At 42.3% G+C, this 23,337-nt stretch overlaps 1 protein-coding gene across 2 annotated transcripts in view; it reads left to right on the top strand.

Moving 5' to 3' along the window:
• Positions 1 to 23,337, top strand: part of afap1l2 (actin filament associated protein 1-like 2) — a 202,893-nt gene that overhangs the window by 125,286 nt on the left and 54,270 nt on the right. For both annotated transcript variants that reach the window (XM_052027737.1, XM_052027738.1), the window contains one exon: positions 3,283 to 3,377. In XM_052027737.1, coding sequence (XP_051883697.1) covers positions 3,283 to 3,377 — 95 coding nt within the window. The remainder of the gene's footprint in view (positions 1 to 3,282; positions 3,378 to 23,337) is intronic.

Raw genomic sequence — 23,337 nt, forward strand, 5'->3', positions numbered from 1 at the left:
AGGAGCAACTACTGGACCTTTTTTTAGATCCGGCACTGGGCATTTGTTTATTGTGTGGACTGATGAATGAGAGTGTTCAGACGGATCTATCGATTTTACAAACTGACATCTTCCACAAACCCACTGACACCCACAGCTACCTCAATTACAGCTCCTCCACCCTGTCTTTTGCAAGAATGCTAGCCCTTTTTCTCAATGTCTCCGCCTCCGCTGCATCTGCTCCCATGATGAGGCTTTCCACTCCAAGACATCCGAGATGTTCAACTTCTTTTCTAACCGTGGCTTCCCCCAGACTGTGATCGAGAGAGCTCACACCCGTATCTCTGCCATTTCCTGCACCTCCGCTCTCACCCTCACCCCTCCCGGACCCAACAGGGATAGGGTCCCCCTTGTCCTCACATTTCATCCCACCAGCCTGCACATCCAACACATCATTCTCCGCCACTTCCGCCATCTCCAACAGGACCCCACCACCAAGCATACCTTCCCCTCCTCACCCCTTCTGCCTTTTGCAGGGACCGCTCTCTCTCTCTCTGTGACTCCCAAGTTCACTCCACCGAACCCCCACCCATCCTGCTCCCACCCCGGGAACTTTCCACTGCCTCCACCATAGGTGCAAGACATGCCCCTACACCACCTCCATCACCTCCATCCAGGGACCCAAACAGTCCTTTCAGGTGAGACAGAGATTCACCTGCACCTCCCTTACTATCATCTACTGCATTCAGTACTCCAAGTGTGGCCTCCTTTGCATTGGCGAGACCAAACACAGACTAGGTGACCATTTCACAGAACACCTGCGCTCTGTCCATAACCGCGATCTGCATCTCCCCGTTGTCAGTCATTTCAACTCCCCCTCTCACACTTTCACTGATATGTTAGTCCTCTGCCTCCTCCACTGTCAGGAGAATTCCAAGCACAAGCTGGAGGAACAGCACTCATTTTCCGCCTTGGAACCTTGTAGCCTAACTGCATGAACATTGAATTCTCCCACTTTAGGTAATCCCCACCCCCCCCCCCTCCTTCCCCACAAACCTCCCCTGCCCCACCATGCTTCTTCTTCCCTTTCCCAGCCTCTTTTCTTCAACCTTCTTTTTTCCTCTCTCTCCTTACCTGTGACCCATCCCCCAGTGGATCTGCTCTCTCCACCTCCCCCACACCTGGCTATCACTGTCTCTTACCTGCATCTACCTATCACCACCCTGTGCCCACCCCACCTCCCCTCTTTTGTCCACCTACCACTGCCCTGCTTTTCCCTCCTATATATTGGGCTTCCCCTTTTCCTACCTTCAGTCCTGAAGAAGGGTCCTGACCGGAAATGTTGACTGCCTGCTTTTCTCCATGGATGCTGCCTGACCTGCTGAGTTCCTCCAACGTCATCTTATTTTTCGTCTAGATTTCAGCATCTACAGTCCTTTGTTTCTCTAGATCTGTTGATGTGCTGGACTTGGCATTTGAAGAAGCATACAGAACAGAACGGAGATGTGAGGCAGTTTCTCCAATGTGCAAACAGGGAAGAAGTCCACAGAAGTGGTATTGGTGACATGGTGATCTTCACCACTAAATTACATGGATGCTAAATGTGAGTTCAGAGAAAACCAGGAGGTGACATGAATGCAAAAGAGGGGATGGCTGCTGGTCATGTGACTGTAAAAGATGGGAGGCTTAAGAAAGCCACCAGGCCTCAGAATCCTGATTCAATATGGACTGGTGCTCACGACTGATGTTCCATTATGAACAAAGGTATCACTTCAAGGATACTTAACTTTGGGAAAATCCAGGCAAAATGGAAAAGGAGATGGTATAGTCACAATTTTTAAAATGTGATAAAGCAATAGAGAGGAAGGATCTTATCTCAGAAAATAAAGAAGTAGAATCAGTTTGGGTGATGCTAAGAAACAGGAAGGGATGGAAAACATTGATGGTAGATTTTAAAGACTCCCAAGTGACGTTGGTAATTCATGACATAGTATAACTCAGGAAACTGGAGGTCCATGGAACAAGGGTAATACAATAATCAACATACAAAGTGTTCAATCTACATACAAAGTGTACGATGCAAATTAGTAGTAATGGTGTGGAGAATGATTTTATTGTGTGTATAAAATGTGGTTGAAAAGCCACCTTTTCACAGAGAGGGTGGTCAGTATTTGGAACGAGCTGCCAGAGGAAGTGGTTGAGGCAGGTACATTAACAACACTTAAAAGGCACTTGGATAGGTACAGGGATAGGAAAGGTTTAGAGGAATCTTGGTCGACATGGACCAGTTGGGCCGAAGGGCCTGTTTCTGTGTTGTGTGACTCTATTACTCTATCCTTCCTACAGCTTACTTTCCCAACTGACTCTGTATCATCATCAGACTTGATGATATTACGCAGTGCCTTCCCCTACGTCAAATAGTGGGCAGTGGTGTAGCTAGTAGAGCTGTTGCCTCATAATATCAGAGGCCTGGGTTCAATCCTGACCTCTGGAGCTGTCGTGGACTTTGCATGTTCTCCCTGAGACCATGTGGGTTTCTCCCATTCATTCTGCTTTCCTCCGACATCCCAAAGACGTGAATTGGTAGGTTAACTGACCACTGTATATTTGGAGGCCATTTGGTCCATTGAGTCTAGACCAGTCCATGGAGAAATCCCATCAGTCCCAATCCCCAACACTTTCCCTGTAACCTCCTCTCTCTCTCTCACTTAGTCATCAACCCCCTTGATCTCTTGTCAACCATCTACACTGGGGAGGAGGCACAGTGGCCAACTATTCTACCAACCAGCATATCATTGGGATGTGAAAGGAAACTAGAGCCCCCAGGCGAAAACCACTTGGTCACTTCAAGAACGTGCAAACTCCACAAACAGGACCCTAAATCAGGACAGACGTGGGTTGCTGGGACTGTGCATCTGGAGCACTACCTGGTGCACCATTGTACCACCTTATCTTCCAATCCGGACACCACACTCTAAGGATAGGCATTAAGCCATTGAAGACTGAGATGAGAAATATTTTTTTTCCATAGAGAGTGGTGAAGGGTTGAATAGTCTACTCCTAATTCTGTTTGCTGTGTTTCTATATCATAGCTAGGAAATGGTGCAATAAAGAAGAAGCCTTGTGAAGCTTGAAGTGCATTAAAGAAGGACAAGGTCACTTGCTTAGAAACTGGACATAACTTAATTGGGTTTGAAGTACAGGCCATGGGGACTGTTGACCCTGCCTCCATCTCACGTAAGAAGGACTTCCTCAAGTAAAACCTCAATGGCTGATATACATTTACTTCTTTTTGTTTCCTAGGCCCAGATCGTGGTAATATACCCAATGGAATAGATTTAGGAAAGATCACACCTGCACCTCAGAAGAGTTTGCCTGAGCTCCCACCTGCAAAAGTTGTAAGTTTTAGATTTATATTCAGTGTGTTTTGGAACTTACTTTTTTACTGGCATCATGATGACACGTTGCTAATTAACTGCACCCAATTATTGCCAAGTCTGTTACAAATACCTGTCAAAGAGCAATTCCTGTTCAAGTTTGGAAAAGATTTAAGGGAACTTTCTTAGGCAGTCCCTTGGACATGCTCAGTTACCATGTCTCATGGGCAACGGAGAAAAGTGTTGAAGAATGAAGTGTTCAGCATTTCTCACAGGAAGGTCTGTTGATGAGTTTTTACTCTGATTCTGCAGCAATTCTAAGTTGTCCAGTTGTATGGTGGCTCATTCTGCTTTCTGTTTGAAAGCCACAAACTCATTTTCCACAGTGCTTTGACGTCACAGCTGCTCCAACCACTAACCTTTCCCAGCTGTTGATGAGCTGCTTGACTGCTAACTTTGGGGGAAAAAAACAGTTTCATATGCATTTGAACGTGCTATTGGAGGTTACATTAAAAGGCAACCATTACAAGTATCTTTCATACAAATTCAGCATGGCAAAAAGTGTTGAAAAGTTCTTGTTGTTTTAATTTTAATTAAATACCTTATTCAAAAACTGAATTTGAAATAAACTGCCACATTCTCATTTCTCTCATTATGAAAGTCAATGGCAGAAGAATTTAACCAGTCTTTTAATGAAATATCTGGAAGTCATCATTTCTGTTTGACCTGTTTCCTTAAATAGAAGTAGTGGGCCAACATGTCACAAAAGTACAGTTTTTCACAATAACTTGAGCATAAACTCTTCTCTTAAACCTTCTTTAGGATACTTATTCTACCTTACTAGCAGAATTTGCCCTTTGTGTTCAATTCCTAAATCCCTTCACACAGAATAAGTTGTGGAATAATTGTTCTGGTATGTTGCAATGCTGCTGTCCTGTTACAGGGATAACTGGGCCAGCTGGAATCTTGACATGTCATTGAGTTCAGATCGGTTTGACATGAACAATTCCATTCATTACTTTGGTAAAATGCTTTGCCTACAAAAAAATCCAAAGTGTTGAATTAGGAGCAATGAATGCACATCACATTGCAAGCTTGAAAAAAAAGTTTGCAGCATTTCACGTCATCAGTATCCTTTCCAACAATGAATCTAAGTATCCTTTTATGTGGGTTATCTGTTTGTGGTGACAAATGCTTTATTGTATAGGTTTGGAAGAGTTTTGGAGTTTAATAGTATACTGAAGCTGAATTATAGCCATGGTTAATATTGTACTGCACCTGGGTTTGTGAGTGTATACGGCTTCCTAACATTTCACCTCAGTAAATTTTTCCAGCTCAATAATGTCATTTACTATTTAAGCCATTCATAGATCAATGGTAACTGGATGAAGAAAAGAAAAAGAATGCCAAATCTCGCAATTGATCTTTTACATGTCCCTCATGACAATGCTCACTTCTGAATAATTTGTCAAAGCTGAGTGCACAGCTGTGTGATTCTGCCTTATTGTCATCCCCACTGGAAATGCGTTTAGAAGGTTGCTCAGTAGATAAGCACGTGGCATTTTTGCTTCATTTTCTTCAATTTAACTTATTGACAAAAGCACTGCTCCTTGAACTCGAACATACAGGAAATAGAGCCCAACCAAAAACAAAATCCTCATTCATGCAGATAAGGGATTAATTGGGTGGGAAGGAACTGCTGCAAAAGATCAGTTGCCTGAGATCACTGCTAGCAGGAAACCATGGAATCAGAGCTGGTAAATAGGTCTGCACTGTCCTGGCATAACTGCAGTGGAAACTCTGCCTGATAGACCACAGCTAGAGTGAGTCTTTCTCAAGATATGGAGGGTTGGATAGAGTAGATAGAACAAATTATTTCCTCTGGTTGTGGAATCCAGGAGGCACAGTCGATAAAATAGAAGGAAGCCTCTCAGAAGTGAAACTGAGAAATACATCTGCAATTTAAAGAGTGGTATAAATTTCTGCAAATAGCAGTGAATTTGGGGTCACTGATTGATGTTACATAGTAAGTAATATACATTTATTAAAATTATCAGAGGATATGGGGCAAAGGATGGCAAATTGAGTTACAGCAAAATTCAGCCATGCTCTAATTGAACAGTGGAACAAGTCCCAAGGCTGTAAAGCCCAGTCCTTTTCCTATGTTCTCAGACTCTTAGGGTTAAGTTGAAAGAGTAAGATCAGATTCAGGTTATATTTAGGTGATGAAACTGAAAGTCAGCCAGTCAGTGATACCACAAGCACAGTATATACCCTTAAGAGATACAAGATCAGTTTTTTTTCACCTTGAGGCTCATGACACACAAAAGTACAAGTATATATTCTTTTTATGAAACCATTGATATAGGAATCAGAATCAGGTTTATTATCACTGACATATGTTGTGAAATTTGTTGTTTTGCAGCAGCAGTACAGTGCAAAGACATTAAATTACTATAAACCACTGAATAAAAAAATAAATAATAAATAGATTTTTAAAATAGATAAATAAATAAATACATAAATAGTTCCCAAAAAATGAGGGGGGGGAGGAAATGGTGGTACAGTGGTTAAGCTATCAATGCAAAGTCCTGGATTAAAAACCTGAGGCATGGATTCAAATCCCAGCATGGCTGTTAACATTCTGGAATTAAAGAAACACATAACCTTAGTTATGATGACTACAAAGTTACTGGATTATTTAAAAAACCTATCTGGTTCCTTAATGCTCTTCAGGTCAACTCTACACGTGACTCCAGACTTGCTGTAATAAGCGGTTGAGTCTGAATTCAGAAACAGTAAAATAAGCCATTCAATTTTTATCAAAAAATAGATAGAAGATTGGCGGACTGACAGAAGGCAAAGAGTGGGAATAAAGGGGATGTTTTCTGGTTGGCTGCTGGTGACTAGTAGTGTTCCGCAGGGGTCAGTATCGGGTCCGCTACTTTTCACGTTGTATGTTAATGATCTGGATGATGGAGTTGAGGGCTTTGTGGCCAAGTTTGCCAATGATACAAAGATAGGTGGAGGGGCAGGTAGTGCTGAGGAAGTAGGGAGTCTGCAGAAGGACTTGGACAGGTTGGCAGAATGGGCAAAGAAGTGGCAGATGGATACAGCGTAGGGAAGTTTACGGTCACGGACTTCGGTAGAAGGAATAAAGGCATAGACTATTTTCTTTACGGGGAGAGAATTCAGAAATTGGAGGTGCAAAGGGACTTGGGAGTCCTACTGCAGGATTCCCTAAAAGTTAACTTGAGTCTGTAGTAAGGAAGGCAAATGCAAAGTTAGCATTCATTTCGAAAGGACTAGAATATAAAAGTAAGGATGTAATGCTGAGGCTTTATAAGGCATTGGTTAGAGCACATTTGAAGTATTGTGAGGAGTGTTAGGCCCTATATCTAAGGAAGTATATGCTGGCATTGCAGAGGGTCCAGAGAAGGTTTACGAGAATGATCTCGGGGAAGAATGGGTTAACATATGAGGATCTTTATGGCTCTGGGCCTGTACTCACTGGAGTTTAGAAGGATGGGGGGGGATCTCATTGAAGCCTACTGAATATTAAAAGGCCTGGATGGTATGGATGTGGAGAGGATGTTTTCAGTAGTGGGAGAGTCTAGGACCAGAGGGGACAGCCTCAGAATAGAAGGATGCCCCTTTAGAGGGTGGTGAATCTGTGGAATCCAATGCCACAGATGGCTGTGGAGGCCAAGTCATTGGGTATGCTTAAAGTGGAGGTTGATAGGTTCTTGATTAGTAAGAGCATCAAAGGTTATGGGGAGAAGGCAGGAGAATGGGGTTGAGAAGGAAAAGTAAATCAGCCATGATCAAATGGCAGAGCAGACTTGTTGGGCCTAATGGCCTAATTCTGCTCCTATGTCTCATGGTCTTATAAACATTGGATTAAACAGAAAAGTAACAAGACCAGACAGACTCCCTGGCATCAACTTAGCCACTGAATTCGGACGTGACAAAGTCACTCCCAGCCCAGTTGACCTTCCAAAGTCTTCCTCACAAGTATCTGGGGACTGGAGTGCAAACTGAGAGAGATGTCTCACAGACTAGTCATGCAGCAACCTGATGCAGACATCCTCACAGACAACATGCCAGACTGGTCCACCAACATGATTAGATGCATTCTGTCCCACCAGTAGGACCCACCCCCAGAGGGGTGATGCTGTGGTACACAGGGAAGAGGAACTAGCTCTGGGAGACTTATGAGTTATAGAGTCATGGAAACACCCTTTAGCTCACTGTTCATGCCAACCATCAACCAGCTATTTAATCCTACACCAATCCCATTTTTTGTTTTCCCTACATTTTCATTGACAACCCTCCTCACCACCACCACCAGATTCTACTGCTCACCTACACACCAGGGGAAATGTACAGTGGCCAATTAACTTACCAACCTGCAGGCCTTTGGGATGTGGGAGGAAACCAGAGCATCGTGAGGAATCACCTGCAGTTACAGGGAGAAAGTACGGACTCTACACAGACAGCACCCAAGGTCAGGATTGAACCTGGGTTACCGGTGCTGTGAGGCAGCGGCTCTGTGATCTGCACCACTCTGCTGTCCGATTCACACTTCAAACTCCAGGAAATTCACACTCAGGTAAAGTACCCTCCTCCTGATTACTGCCGTACTGTCGTCCCTCAGCTGGTGAATCAATGCTCCTCCAATGTTGGACAACTCTGAATGGGAACTGCAGCGTACATCACCGAGAATGGCTTCTTAACACCATCACTGACTGAGCTAGCAAAATCCTGAAGGATCTAACTGCCATACTGAGTCATAGGAACAGAATTAAGCCATTCAGCTCATCGAGTCTGCTCCGCTATTTGACCATGGCTGATTTATTTTTCCCTCTCAACTCCATTCTCCAGCCTTCTCCCCATAACCTTTGATGCCCTTACGAATCAACGCAAGGAATAAACCTTCTTGGTCTCATCCTCACCAATCTACCTGTTGCAGATGCTGTGATAGCACACACACAGAAATTACTTCTCACCGTCCTTGTGGAGGTAAAGTCCCTTGTTCATGATGTGGACAGCCTCCAATATGCTTGTGTGGCATTATCATCGTGTTAAATGGGATAGACCCAGAACAGATCTGGCAGCTCTAAACTGAGCACTATGAACCACCAGCACCAGCAGAAACTTACACCACCCCAGTCCGTAACCTTCTGACCCAGCATGTCTCTCACTCTACCATAACTATCAAGGCAGGGGATGTGTGTGAGCAGCAGCTCTAGGTACCAACTGGCAAAGTTGCAACACAGGACTATATGCATACTAAGCATTGAAACATCATACAATAGCTGAAGTTAAGTGATCCCACAATCAATGAATCAGATCAAAGCTCTGCGATGGTATCATATTTAGCTGCGAATGGTGTGGATAATTAAACAGCTAACAGGAGGAGGCTCCCAGGACACCCTCATAATTCAACAGTGGCAGGGCCATAAGAGCACGAAAGTTGAGGCTAAAACATTTGCGACCATGTTCAGCTAGAAGTGCCGAGTGGATGATCAGTGCCAGGCAATGACTGTCTCCAACAAGGCAGACTCTAACCACCTACCATTGATGTTCAGTGGTATTACCACCACCAAGTCCTCCACCATCAATATTCTGGGAAGTCGCCCTTGACCAGAAGCTCAACTGAACCGGATGCACAAATACTGTGGCTGTAAGAAAAGATCAGAGGCAGGGTATCAGGTGACTGACCTCCTGATAACCCCAAAGCTTTTCCACCGTCTACAAGTCACAAGTCAATAGCATGATGGTTCTCCAGCATTAACCATCATCCTGGATAAGTGTACCAACACCAAAGAAGCTCAGCACCATCCATGACAAACAGCTTGCTTGATTGACACCATCTACCATCCAAAACATTCATTCTGTCCACCACTGGCACACAGTGGCTGCAGTATGTACCATCCACAAAATGCACTGCAGTGACTCAGCTACGCTACTCTGACAGGGTCTCCCAAACCTATGACCTCTACCACAATGAGGGACAAAGACAGCCAACCCAAAGGAACACCGCCACCTGCAAGTTCCATTTCGGACTTGGAAATATATTGTCATCCCTTCATTGTATCTAGATCCTGAAACTCCTACCTACCCAGTGGCTTTGTTGGAGTACTTTCATCAGGATCGAGGACAATGAAGGATGAATAAATACTGTCCTTAATCAGCACAGCTTCTCAGTTTATTCCTGTTTTAATGGAATGATGGTTCGGTTGCTTTCTTCTACGTGATCCCCAAAGGTTGCCTATGGTTACTGACCTCCTGCCGAATGCCCTGTTCCCCAGAGTTTGCTCTCTCCTGCCCCTCACCCCTGCCTCTAACCAACAGGGCCAACCTACCAGTACCTATGACTGTGGTGAAGCTGCTAGAAACAAAAATAGTCCAGGACAGAATTATTAACAGGAGTCAGAGTGGGATTATGGAGCACAATAAAATAGAGACACAAGAGGTCCGGACAGTATCCAGCAGCCTAAGGGGACAAACCAGCTTCCAAATTGTGCAACTGCAGTTGTCATCTGCCAGTTAGCACCATGATTAACTTGGACATTTTATAACATGTCCAGGCAAGTGTTGAAGCAGACTGATTTCAGGAAAGGGTCTTACAACAACCTAAGGAGCAGTATACAAATATTATGAAGCAACTTTTGAATGCTTCTAGCGTATGTCAGAACATTGGCCATCTTTATTCGCCCTCAGGGGACAGGTGCAGGACAGTGGAATTTCTAGGCCTGGAACTTTGTTTGGCTGAGTTTTCAATTCCTGTTAGAACCATTGATGCCACATCACACAGAATGTGCAGTAAACCAGATTTTGCTGGAAGAATAGTGGTGTCTAAGTGTTATGGATTCATCATTGGACGGTAGTTAGGGGGAAGATAGAGAAACTCACAGAATTACAAACCTCCATAAGCTGCTGCCGTTGTAAGAAAGTAATGATTGTTAATGGCTGCCAAACAATTTCCTTGCCCAGACATTGAACAATTAGTGGTGTGGGATCTTCAACTTACAGGTACAGAACTAGTTTGAGGGATTTTAAGAGTCATTTTTTTAAAAAAACTTTGCCTTTTTGTTTCTGTGTCTTTTTCTCTCTCAATCTTAACCCAGTCTTTCTTTCTTTCTTTTTTATCTCCCTTTCTATACTTGATTTGGCACTGAATTTACTCACTCTAATTTGCCCTTATTGTTTATTTCATAGTACTTCTTTATATCCATTAGTTAGAGGGATAACTGGCCTGTCCAGCCACTCACCAATGTCTCAACCCTCCTGGCTTCACTCTCATTTTCAGCTCATAATCCAAGCAATTTTGTGTTTCTTTCACAATATTTTTTTATATCCATCAGGTAGAGAGATACCTGGCTGGCCCCACCATTCCCCAAGGTTGCACAGCTTCGTATCTTCACTGTCTCATTATTAGCTTGCAATCCAAGCAATTTTGTTGACTTAAAATTTAACTGTGTACTAGTAAGTCTAAGAGATGGGGTACTTTGCTCACTGCAGTAGTTCAGCAAAGCCAGGCCCTATATATTTGCTGCACGTTTTGTCTCCAAGTAAAGTCAGCAATGAACTTGTGTAGCTTGCATTACACACAAATCACTCCTTTTGACAGCATGAAGATTATTAGGAAGTTTGAGTCTTGGTATTGCCATAGCTTCCTGGACATTGAGACGTGGAGGCTGAGAATGAGAAGGTAAATGTGTACAACAAAATAGTTGTTCAGTGTTGACAGTAAGTCAGCATTTTTCCAGATCGGGAATAACATGATTTGCCCAACATAAGCTTTGAATGTTAAGTCTGAAAGGTAAATAACCAACATAACTTTTCTTTGAAAAAAACAGGAAATCTCACTTCACAGCAGTCTCTCCTTATTGCTTGCAGTTGCATCTAGAACTACACCACTAAGGTAATTGGACTTTAACAAGGTACAAACAGCTGACTGAAACGATGTAAAGACAAATGTTTGGCTGAAATCAAAGCAGGGAGCCAGTACTCATTGTGTAGCCTAAAATAGTTGCCACACTTTGGGTGTTGTAAGTAGTGCCTTTAAAATTGCCTCCCATAATAATGACCGATGTGCAGCATCCTTTCCCCATGCCAAGTATGGACAGTACAAATATGGACTGTTTCATCAGCCGAGAAAGGGGAAAAAAACTATATCCCTGTCAATCCGATACTGACTTTTTTTTTGCAAAGCAAACAAACTCAAGGATAAAAATAGAAATTCTTGTCATTGTGCCACTTAGTTCCAGTTTTTTGGGAAGTCTGGTGTTTGAAGTGACATAAACGTAAGTGAATCTGACTGTGGGTAGAAAGCTCTGTGCACTACTGAATTATTGGTAATGAATTGATTGCCTTCCCTGCATTACTCCTCAAAGCATTTAAGTACAACTTGAAAAATATTAAAAATATGCTCAGTATGGGCATTTGGGTTTTAAAAATGCTGGGAACACATCAGGCCAGAACAGTGCAGGTCACATATCAAATAGCACAGGCCATATCAGCAACTGGAGGAGTTTCAGCTGTGTCAAGTAACACACTGGCGAAGACTGTGGGAAAATGAATGGTTATCATCTGGAACCAGAGACTGAATTCCCTGGTATTCACGCACATTAAACAGAAAAGCACTATCATACTGCTTCCAATGTTGTTTAACTGTACGAGTGCTGGTTTGGCAGCAGTTTTCAGATATCTTAGTATTGCATTTGTTTTCAAGATTGACTTATTGAAAAGAGGAACAGTAAACAGGCCATTCTTCCTGCAGGTTTTGATGAGTTGGCTGATCCTCTAGCTGAGTTATATTCACTGTCTACTTTTCATCATTCTTTTACCTTGATATCTTCTGGTTCTCAAATGATCCATTTTTTTGATGATTTATGATTATTTATCAAATGTCTTTATATCAAGGATTAAAAATGTCCCAAGCCTTTGGTTACACTTCTCACGGAAATCATGAATATTTGGATACAATTAAAAGTGCTGTTCATTGGTAGCTGAGTTCTGCTGTTAAATGGTTAACAGAATGTAGATTATTCTTACATTGATACAGGCTGAATGGTAAAGCTTAACGGAGTAATACATTGACAGACTTAGCAGTGACAGAAGTATCCCTTGGTGTCTTGAATTTCCAGTGATATCGCTTCACCAGCTAGTGAACTCCATCCAGTCAAGAATGGTCCCAACTATGAGCAACCTCTAATATGCAGAGTAACCAAAGAAGCTGTCTGGTTCTCCTGAGAACAAACTGTGGAAGATAATGAAGCTGTTCAAAATCATAAAAGTTTTTGATTGATAGAATGAACTAAGATCAACATTCAGCAACTGGCAGTGACTAGTACAACCTTTGTTTGACACCCTTGTAAACCAGCTGTTTTGTACTGAATATGAGATCTGAAATTTGTGAAACCTATTGGCGAAGTCATTCATCGTGTTCATCAGTAACAGGCCCACATACTGTAGAGTTAATTGACGAGCCAATAATGAGGGAACACAGAATCAGGTGGCAGCCACAAGTGATGGAGAGCAGATAAGGAGTGTTTCTTTTAAGGATCATTATTGTGATCTGGAATGCAATATCTGAAGGAGCCAAGGAAGCATATGCAAAAATAACTTTCAAAAGGATACATATTTGGAAAAAAGAAAATTATATTATTAAGGGAAATGAATAAAGACTTCCACGTTTAAGGTACCTTTCAATGTAGCATCCTTAACTTCTTCCATATTTCTGTTTGGTAAGTAACCAGGACAGAGCTTCTAACCAAACAGCCTTTATTGAAGCTGATCAACATTCAGCAACCGGCAGTGACTAGTACAACCTTTGTTTGACACCCTTGTAAACCAGCTGTTTTGTACTGAATATGAGATCTGAAATTTGTGAAACCTATTGGCGAAGTCATTCATTGTGTTCATCAGTAACAGGCCCACATACTGTAGAGTTAATCAGTTTATATTACGTTTGGTGGAGGACAAGAAAATGAATTGATTTATGTTTAGCCAAATTTATACTAGATGACTATGGTTTACACAGGTGCAGTTTTTGTATAATTCTGCATTATAATTAAATAATTAATTGATAGGACATTTTAAAATGTATAGATTGTTATTGTTGTTAATGGGTACATTTTAAAAGGGAACTCAGAATACTATTTATTTTGGGTACACATCCTTTAAAAATTATATGTACCACATATTCTGACATTTGAAACATTGTTGTATTAGCCATGTACAAACATGAACATGGTATATCACATACATTTCTAAACATCAATCATAACCCCCAGCTTAATATACATGAACATACCCATTAGCTACTGCTGTAAATAAACTATGCATTTTTCAAAAATATTCTGAAGAATCACAAATGCAGTAATAACAATTTCCAGCTAACTTTCCCTGTCTGGCTGCCTTCCAGTTCACACAACTCAGCCCTTATAGTTCTCAGGCTGTTTTACCTTGGCCACAGTATACTGAGCCACCAATGCCAAATATGGGCCTGAGGTAACATAATGCATGGGATTATTCGCCTCTTCAGACTCTATAAATCACCTCCACATTGCAGCACCACTCTACCACTGCATCCAACTCAATCTGAGCCTGGTTCAGGGCATTTAGCAGCTCTGTGAGCAGCGGAAAATATGTAGACACATCATGCCCTTTTCAAAGATCTGTACAGTGTCCTCCACCACAGCAGCAACACCCAACTGATCAAAAAGGCTTGCAGCAACACCCCGTGTCAAGCTTCTCATCTTCCAGAGGCTGAGGGGAGACCTGATAGAAGTTTGTAAGATTATGAGAGGCATAGATAGAGTAGATAGCCAGTATCTTTTTCCCAGGATCAAAATGTCTAATACCAGAGGGCATGCATTTAAGGTAAGAGGGGGTAAGAGATGTGCTGGGCAAGTTTTTTTTCACAGAGAGTGGTGGGTGCCTGGAATGCACTGCCTGGGGTGGTGGTGGAGGCAAATATGATAGAGGCGTTTAAAAAGCTCTTAGATGGGGTCATGAGTGTGCAGAGAAAGAGGGATATCGACATTGTGTAGCCAGAAGGGATTAGTTTGGTTTGGCACTTAGTTACTAGTTTAATTAGTTTGGCATAACATTATGGGACAAAGGGCCTGCTCCTATGCTGTATTGTTCTATGTTCTATCTTCTTAGTGGACTCTGGCAATTCTATAACCATTGTTTTGCACTCTGGTATAAAGGGTGGTTTGTACCATCTGAACATCTCACAGAGTCCTCTTTTAAACTTCTCACCATTAAGAATACTCCTATCACTCAGAGAAAGTAAGACACACTCCCCCTTACATCGTTGTCTCCAGCTGCTCATAAAGGACTGTTCGTCGCTTGAGGACTCTTACCCAGATGTGGTTTGCTGAATTTCCTCATGTTGTGCTCTGTAACATTCCTTATGTTGTCCTTTCTATTTCATTAGTGGCCTCCGAGACACTTCATTGGCGTAAAACATTTCTGCCTGATCTGTTGGGTGTCTCCATCATTTTCTTAAATAGACAATGTTACAGGTTGTCACCAACTGCAAATACTCACCATTTACATGTATGAGTGTAGCTTGTCTCTATGTGCAGGTGAGATCTGGACAAATACACAAAGCTAACTGTGTTTCAAATATCACTGATACATTCCCTTTTGTATCCTGGAAGATATGTTCTTCATTGATGTTATAATTTGCACCACAACTTCACTTCCAGGAGTATCATCTATCCATGTGCTATCCTGCAATTCCACCATAGCCCATGGTTCCATGCTATAAGACCATAAGATATAGGAGCAGAGTTAGGCCATTCGGCCCATTGAGACTGCTCTGCCATTCAATCATGGCTGAATTTTTTTCAACCCCGTTCTTCTGCCTTCTCCCCTTAACCCCCTTACCAATCAAGAACTTATTAATCTCTGCCTTAAATACACCCATGCAATACTATTGGATCTTCCAGCAGTTATTCTGGATGCAACTGTTGTATGTATTGACCCAACGTCTGCCTTTTCTCCTGTCAAGCAAAACAATGCATTCTTTCACTTGTCTTGCCTTATGGGCAAAGCCATGCACACTTCTTTGGATGAGCTCTCCTGATTCTCCATCTATAATAGTGCTGGTGCATCTTTACCCATACAGCAATCACCACATTTATTTCCATGGAGAGAGTCATCTGCCTTTGCCATACTCTCTTCCCCAGGCATACCTGCTCTTGCCTTTTTGAACAGCAGAACAGCGGCTACTGGTTTCTTGTTCCCCATTGTGACCCTGTTAGGTCTGCAGCTGGTGGCGCCTCTGGAGCCCACAACCATTGGTTGTGTTGGGTGGGCCCAATGCGCCTCACAGTGTACCTGGATCTCATCACCACCCATCACAACAATTCACTGAGAAGCACAGTACCATAAACACAAACTGTGGCGGTGATTGTGTGTACACGTCTCTGACCCATGACCTGCGCTAGATCTCCACTGGCAACACATCATCCATCTCCCTGGAGATTCTGTCTTGCATACTTTCCCAATTCATTGATCTATCCTCCACATTCACTGTTTGCCATCATTATCTATATAGAGATAATGTATTCTCATTACCCTGGTACTTGGTCACTGTCTTGCTACTTCCTCAGCAGAATATTCCAAACACATCACCAGTGTAAAGTATGTAGGTGCTTCTGCTTTCTTGTTCCTTAAGGCAGGTAGCAAGGATTGACCTTGTATCCAAACAGTCAAAAGAGATTAGCACTCAACTAAACAGCAGCCGCCAATGCAACAGAGTATCATGAGTGATAGCACATGATATACTTAGTTCTCAAAGATGCATACACAATCAGAAAACAGCATTCACACCCTATTCAGAAGGTCCCAGAGTATACTGCAGCAAAAGAATACTTACAGAAGTGTAGCTACTGTTGTAATGTAGAAAATGCAGTGGCCAGCTTCCACATCAGAAGCTTCCACAGATGTGACTATGGCTAGGTAGGTAGAATAGGCATGTGATTCTTTCAAAGAGATGTTACATGTACATTGAACTGAAGAGCCTTCAGTGCTGGATGATTCAATGATATAGTAAACTCCATGGAAATGGGCGTGAGATCACTGCCTACTGGCTGCACGCAACCCAGCGCTCTGCAAGAACTGTGGAGGTTAAAACTTGACCTGGAGCAATTTACCTCCTTGATCTGTTTTGTGGTAAAGTGTAAAAGGGGGGGGATGTCAGAGGCAAGTTTTTTTTACACAGAGAGTGGTGGATGCGTGGAACGCACTGCCGGCAGAGGTGTTGGAGGCAGATACTTCAGGGATATTTAAGAGACTCTTAGATAGCCACGTGAATGATGGAAAGTGGAGGGCTACGTGGGAGGGAAGGGTTAGGTAGATCTTAGAGCAGGATAAAATGTCAGCACAACATCGTGGGCCGAGGGGCCTGTACTGTGCTGTTATGTTCTTTGTTATATTTTATACCGTATGAGCTATGGACACAATTTGGTTCTGCCTGCTGCTAGAATCTTTACGTCCTTTCAACCTTGAGCAGCCCACAGCAAAGGGTAATGAGCTGTTTATAAAGTCGTTACCAATTAGCTAATATCAGATACACAACTGAATGAATCCCAGGATTGCAGTAGTGTCCCCCTTGCCCACCACCTCATCAAGCACTCCCCTTAGCAGCCACTGAATGAAACATTCCCCAGTAAGTAATTATTTATATGTTTATTTTGAATGAAACCAATAAACTGGCCTAGCCAGTACTAAATACTTCATTATTGTGTTTAATCTAAGGAGCCCAACTTTTATGGACTTTCTCCCAATCAAAGCAAGAGTAAAAAAATTAAACATTGGTCTCTGAAGCAGAGATTAATCTCTTTGGCATAATGTTTCTGTTCTAATGTGCAGCAGTCTGACATTTCAGACCCTGTTTAACCCTGTGAATGGGATCTTGTTTGCACTTGGATGTTTAGCTGGGCAATATGCCACTTATATTAACATTAACGGCTTTCAGAACCAAATTCCACTGTGACAGATATGCGTAATTCGGTGCATCTTATCTGCGGTAGGAAAATCCACAGTTAACTTTTGTAACTACTTTCTCTTTGACTTATCAAAGACAGTGTCAAATCCTCCCTCACAAAATCATCACCAATTATGTTTCATACAGCGATTCTCAACCAAGTTAATCACACAAAAAACTCCAAGGATTTTACTTACAAACAGGCCTTTGATGTTTCAGTCATAAAATTTGATAATATTTCCTGTTCGTATTTGGAACATTACCCTTGCATACTTATCATCTTGCCTGTACCAGAAAGGAGCCCTCTTTTTGAAATACTTTTAAATTTATATGAGGATTTTTTGTATATAGAACACTATGTTGCATAGCATATACTACAGTTGCTGTTGCAAATAGTGATCACCTTGGTTTTATTCCATTTCTTCCCCTATAAGTGTTGAGTTGTGAAGCGTTTTACAACTGTTATAATCCCTGATGGTTTGGCTGGTTGCTAAAGAATGACTGGAGTCAAATGTTGCTTCAGGTCAATTCCTGGACCAAACTGGAGAACTGACAAACCACCAACAAAAAGGGAATTGTGGGAGAGATATACATCAGCATGGACTCTTCCAAGAGTCCATATCAGAGGCAAAATAGAAGACTAATACTCTTCAGGGGATTAAAATGTTGCCAAGGATTGCAAAAAATTCTGGAGAGTGCTTCAAATTGAATGTGTTCTAGGAATACCTCTGTAGGTGGGCAAAGGCCACGGAATCCATCAAAAGAGACACAAGAGACTGCAGATGCTGGAATCCAGAGCAACAGACAATCTGCTGGAGGAACTCAGTATCTGTGGGGGCAAAGGAACTGTTGACGTTTCTGGTTGAGATCCTGCATCAGGACAGATGAAGGGTTTTGACCCAAAATGTTGAAGGTTCCTTTCTACCAGCCCACCCACCCCTGACAAGTGCTGCTTGACCCACTGAGTTCCTCCAGTGGATTGTTTGGTGCACCTGATTCATCAAACCCAACCCACACTGCTGAGCATTTCTCTCCCTCCCCATCTTCCTTTTGACTACAGGAACTGGTAAATGGTTAGCCCCAGAGGGGTTATCCAAGGAAAGGGTGCATGCTGCAAGTGGGTGGACAAGAACAAACCAATAAAAAAAACAGTTCCTTTACATAACAGCAACAGGCTGGAGTTGACTTGGGGCCATAGGAATGAGATTGTCCAACGTGCCAGGTCTGCACTCCACCTCCTATCCTGAATCATATGGAAATAATAATGGAATCGTAAGGAAAGCACGCCAACATCTTTACTTCCTTAGGGGGTTAAGGAGGTTCGGCTTGTCACTGAACACTGACAAACTTCTACAGATGTACTGTTGAAAGTATCCTGACTGATTGTGCCATGGTCTGGTACTGTAATTCAAATGCGCAGGAATCTAAGAAGCTGCAGAGAGTAGTGGATTCAGCCCAATACATCACGGGCACATCCCTCCCCACCATCAGTAGCATCTACAGGAGGCGCTGCCTCAAGAAGGCAACATCCATCATCAAAGATCCCCACATCCGGGCCATGCCATCTACTCGCTGCTACCATCGGGCACAAGGTATAGAAGTCCCACACCACCAGGTTCAAGAACAACTATTTCTCTTCACCATTTGGTTCCTGAACCAACCTGCAAACCCTAATCACTATAGTTTAGCAACACTGTGACCACTTTGCACTAAAATGGATGTTGTTCTTTTTTTGTTCTAATTGTGTTCTCTTGTAAAAATTGTGCATAATTTATGTTTTTCTTGTGAATGCTGATTATATGTGCTGTGATGCTGCTGCAAGTAAGTTTTTCATTGCACCTGTGCATTCATGTACTTGTGCATATGACAATAAACTTGACTTCGACTTTGAATTCCCTGCAGAATATGCAGGAACATCTGATCCTGCACATCTAATACGTTTCATTTATATTGCATGCTACAAGAAAAAAAAATTAATGACATTTGATCATTTTACAGGAAAGAAATTAATAAGGTTATGTATGTTAGACGCTGCTATCTCCCGTGGGCTTTATTATACAATGCTGAATCATCATTGGCCATAGAAGCCCTGGCAACTCTTAACCTTAATAACAAAAATGGAGTATGCTGGAATCATTCAGCAGTCCAAGTAGCATCAGTAAGGAGAACAGAGCTGACATTTCAGATCAAGAACCTTTCCCCAGAATTGGAACCAGTGTGTTTTACGTTGCAGAGAGGCGGAGAGAGGAGAGAGGCAACATTGATTAAAGTTGTCAAAGTAACAATTATTTAAAAAAACTAGCAGTTGGAGATAGAAGAGAGAAAGTAGAGAGGTGCAGCCACATCTGTGGAGACCGAGAATAAAAATGGGTGGTTACCTGAAATTGTTAAATTCAATATTAAGGCGTGACGGCTGCAACGTGCTCAGGTGGAAGATGAGGTTCTGTTCCTTGGGCTTACTTTGGGTAATGTAGGAGACCGAGGACAGAGAGGTCAGATTAGGAGTGAGACAGACAAGTAAAGGAACAGGCAACTGGAAGTTCAGGGACTGAATGGAGGTGTTCTCAAAACAGACATCCCAGCTGAATTTGGTCTCTCCAACTGTAGGACACACCACGTTACGAGCACCATATGTAGTGCACTGGAAAAGTGCAAGTGAATTGCTACCTCACCTGGAAGGGCTGTTTGGGTTCCTGGATGGTGGAATGGGAAGAGGTAATAAGGCAGGTGTTCCATCTCCCGTAGTTGCATGGGAAAGTGCCATGAGAAGGGGAGTGGATGAAGGAGGTGGAAGAGCCAACCAGGGAGTTGCAGATGGAACAGTCCCTTTGTAATGTGAAAGGGGGCGTGATGTATCTGATAGTGGAATCCCATGGAATATAGTGATAATAACGGAAGATCATCCCCACCTCTGACCTTACTGATGAATGGAAAGTAATTGATGAAGCAATTGATGATTGGGCTTGAGGAACTCCTGCTGTGATGTCTTAGGACTTGGATGATTGACCTCCAACAACCACTACCATCTTCTTTTGTGTGAGGTATGACTCCAACCCATTGACTTTAGTTTTACCAGTGCCCCTTGATGACACATGCTGCGTGGATGTCAAGGACAGTTACACTTAACCTCACCTTAGTGATTCAGCTCCTTGGTCTGTGTTTGGACCAACGCAGTGATATGCTCTGAAGCTGAGTAGTTTTGCTAAACCCCAAATGACCTAGACTTGTTACTCATTTTACAGAAAGAAAAATAAGATCGGGACATGGGCATGGAGTTATGGTAGAAGCTAAAATCTTAAAATGATACAACAAAATTTAAAAATCTACACAGACATCAGAGACTGTAGATGCTGGGATCTGAAGCAAAAAACAAACTTCTGGAATTTGTTTATTGTTTAAAAATCTACAGTCTTTTTATCATGGAATGATATTCTACAATTATAAAATTAGTTTTATAAAGTTAGTTTTTGGGTCAAGTGCATGTTGGATAGTAAGTATAGCCATTTAAAAACATAATTACACTTCATTTAAAAATGCTTAATTACAATGGGGTTTTATTGTGTGAAGTGGTTCTTTTCGGCCTTAAGGATGAAGGACTCTGGACACGAGCTTTGGATATCAAAACTAGTTTAATCACAAAGGCAAACACGGGGACAGAATGGATGGGAACAGATACACTCACACACATGTAGGAGACTGCGAACGTGAGGGGGGATTGCAACTAGGATAAGATACACATACACACACACTGATACACACAAGCACACAATAACAATGTACAACTTCAGGATATAATACTTCAATGCTTGACCCACACTAGCATTGGTCCTTAATGCTCCCTGACTCTGAGTGAAATGCTCCCAAACCATGTGGTGATGCACTCTTACCAGTGCAGCATTGTCTCAATACTCCTGGGGTTGTCAAAGAGGAAGGGCTAGGGGGTTGCTACCCTTTTTATGGTGCTAGGAGGCTGGATGGAGCCTCACTGAGTGATTCAAACGGGCCAATGGATTGGGGGTCAAGGACAAAGGTGCCTGCCACAGCCAATGGTCAGGCAAGTTCAGAGACAAAAGGTACTCTCACACCTGAGGGGTGGGTGGAGCCGCACCTTGATTGACAGTGGTATCACTTCTGATCTGAGGAGCAATGCTGTCCTCCGACCAGCGGGAATCAGTATCGTTACTGTCACGTGACAGCCATGTGCTGTCTCACTACAGGTTTATAGCAAGAATAGTGTCAAAAAGTCACTTTAAATCACTGATGCTGTGTTTGCAGGTTGCAGAATCTGTATCAGAGCACCATCTGTAGTGCAAAATTATATCACTGACAGCAACTTTTGGATATCCAATTTTAACTACGCCTACATAGAAAGCAGATGTTGTTTCCACCTCAAATTAACAAAGATGAACACTGACAGTTTTGTCATCATTACTGCTGCAAATTTCAGGTCCTTAGCTGTCATTGTAGGAGAAGGGAATGACCTGGCATATCCTCGTTTCCTGGCTGAGCCTCTTAACCACCAGAGAATTAAAATCCATCATGCAGCGTGCACATTTCTCTCTGATTCACATGCTTTACTGTAACTATATACAAAATCATATGCAAAGCCTTACAGCAATGACATTTGTTAACTTCTATCATGACATGTTTAAACGATAGTTTTGTTTATGTCATTACCCCAAGAACTCATGGTCAGTAGTTCTGTACTCAGCGAATACTTTCAAGCGGAACTCTTAACAGGTCCCTGACTCTTGATTCTCATTGCTCGGCATTGGTGAATTTTTGTGGAGTTATGTTTCCTTTCAGCTGTGTGGCATATTCCCAGGGTTTTCAATGTTTATACATGACATCTTTTGGCTGTATTTACTGGGATTTTCCACATGCTAAAGTACTGTCAGAGATTGTGGTTTATCCTTGTGCACATCTGTCACCATATTCATTTCCTCAATGGCCCACCAGATTAACTCTTTATCTCTTGAATTTCCATGGAATTGACATTGTAATGCAAGCAATTTCTCTTACTATCCTTTCCCTTTTGATCTTCCTAACTTTTCTGTTGACATTCACTTTTCCTGTGAAAGAAAGCAATTATTTATGTCTTTAAAGACCCCAAAATCTCCTAAAGCTCTTTACTCCTAATGAAATACTTTTCAAGTATGGTCGCTGTTGAAATATGGAAATGTGAAAAACAATTTACACACCAGCACCGATGAAATAAATGATAAGATTATCTCTATTTGCCTTTGGCTGAAAGACATATTTTCAACATGATAAACTTCTCTCAGTTTTTTACAGTAACAGGAGGGCAGATAGGACTTCAGTTTAATGGGCCTAAGTGTACCTACCTTTTGACAGTGGATCTATTGGAACAGTTTCTAAATGTCATCGGGACCTTCTGGGTACAGGCCTTAGGATCCACCACTTGAGACCTAGTCACCATTCATGGCTCAGTCCACTTTGCAAGGTAGCTCAGTCTGTTCCATGCTTCCAAAGTTGGGGGTTGATTGGGGGTGGTGGTGGGGGTTAAGAGAATATGGAGGGTGTGGTGGGGAAGGGGGTGGGGGGGGGTGGAATGCAATTGCAAACCATATTGACCATGATCTGACCCACAGCGTCATCTGAAAGGTTGCACCTCCAACAATGCAGCACTGAATCTCCAGCCCAGCTTCTCCACTTAAGGCTTTGGAGCAGAGAATTTGCCTGCAGTTTAGAAGGTTTTTGCACTTAATTAACAAATAAGAGACAACGATTTGTCCAGCAGATTTAAATACTAATCAACTTGCCAAAATTCTCACTTTTAAGATAAATTTAAAACTGTATTTCCCGAATAGGCTCCAAAATTCGTTGGATGATAACCAAGTTTCTGTGCAAAATATGTTACCAGGTCTAATTGCATCATTTCTCTTCTTGAGGAGAACAAAGTTGCATATCATAACTCTATGTATAAACCAGAGACCTTATTTAAGG

Source organism: Pristis pectinata, chromosome 12 (genome assembly GCF_009764475.1).
Source record: "Pristis pectinata isolate sPriPec2 chromosome 12, sPriPec2.1.pri, whole genome shotgun sequence".
Lineage (NCBI taxonomy): Eukaryota > Metazoa > Chordata > Chondrichthyes > Rhinopristiformes > Pristidae > Pristis > Pristis pectinata.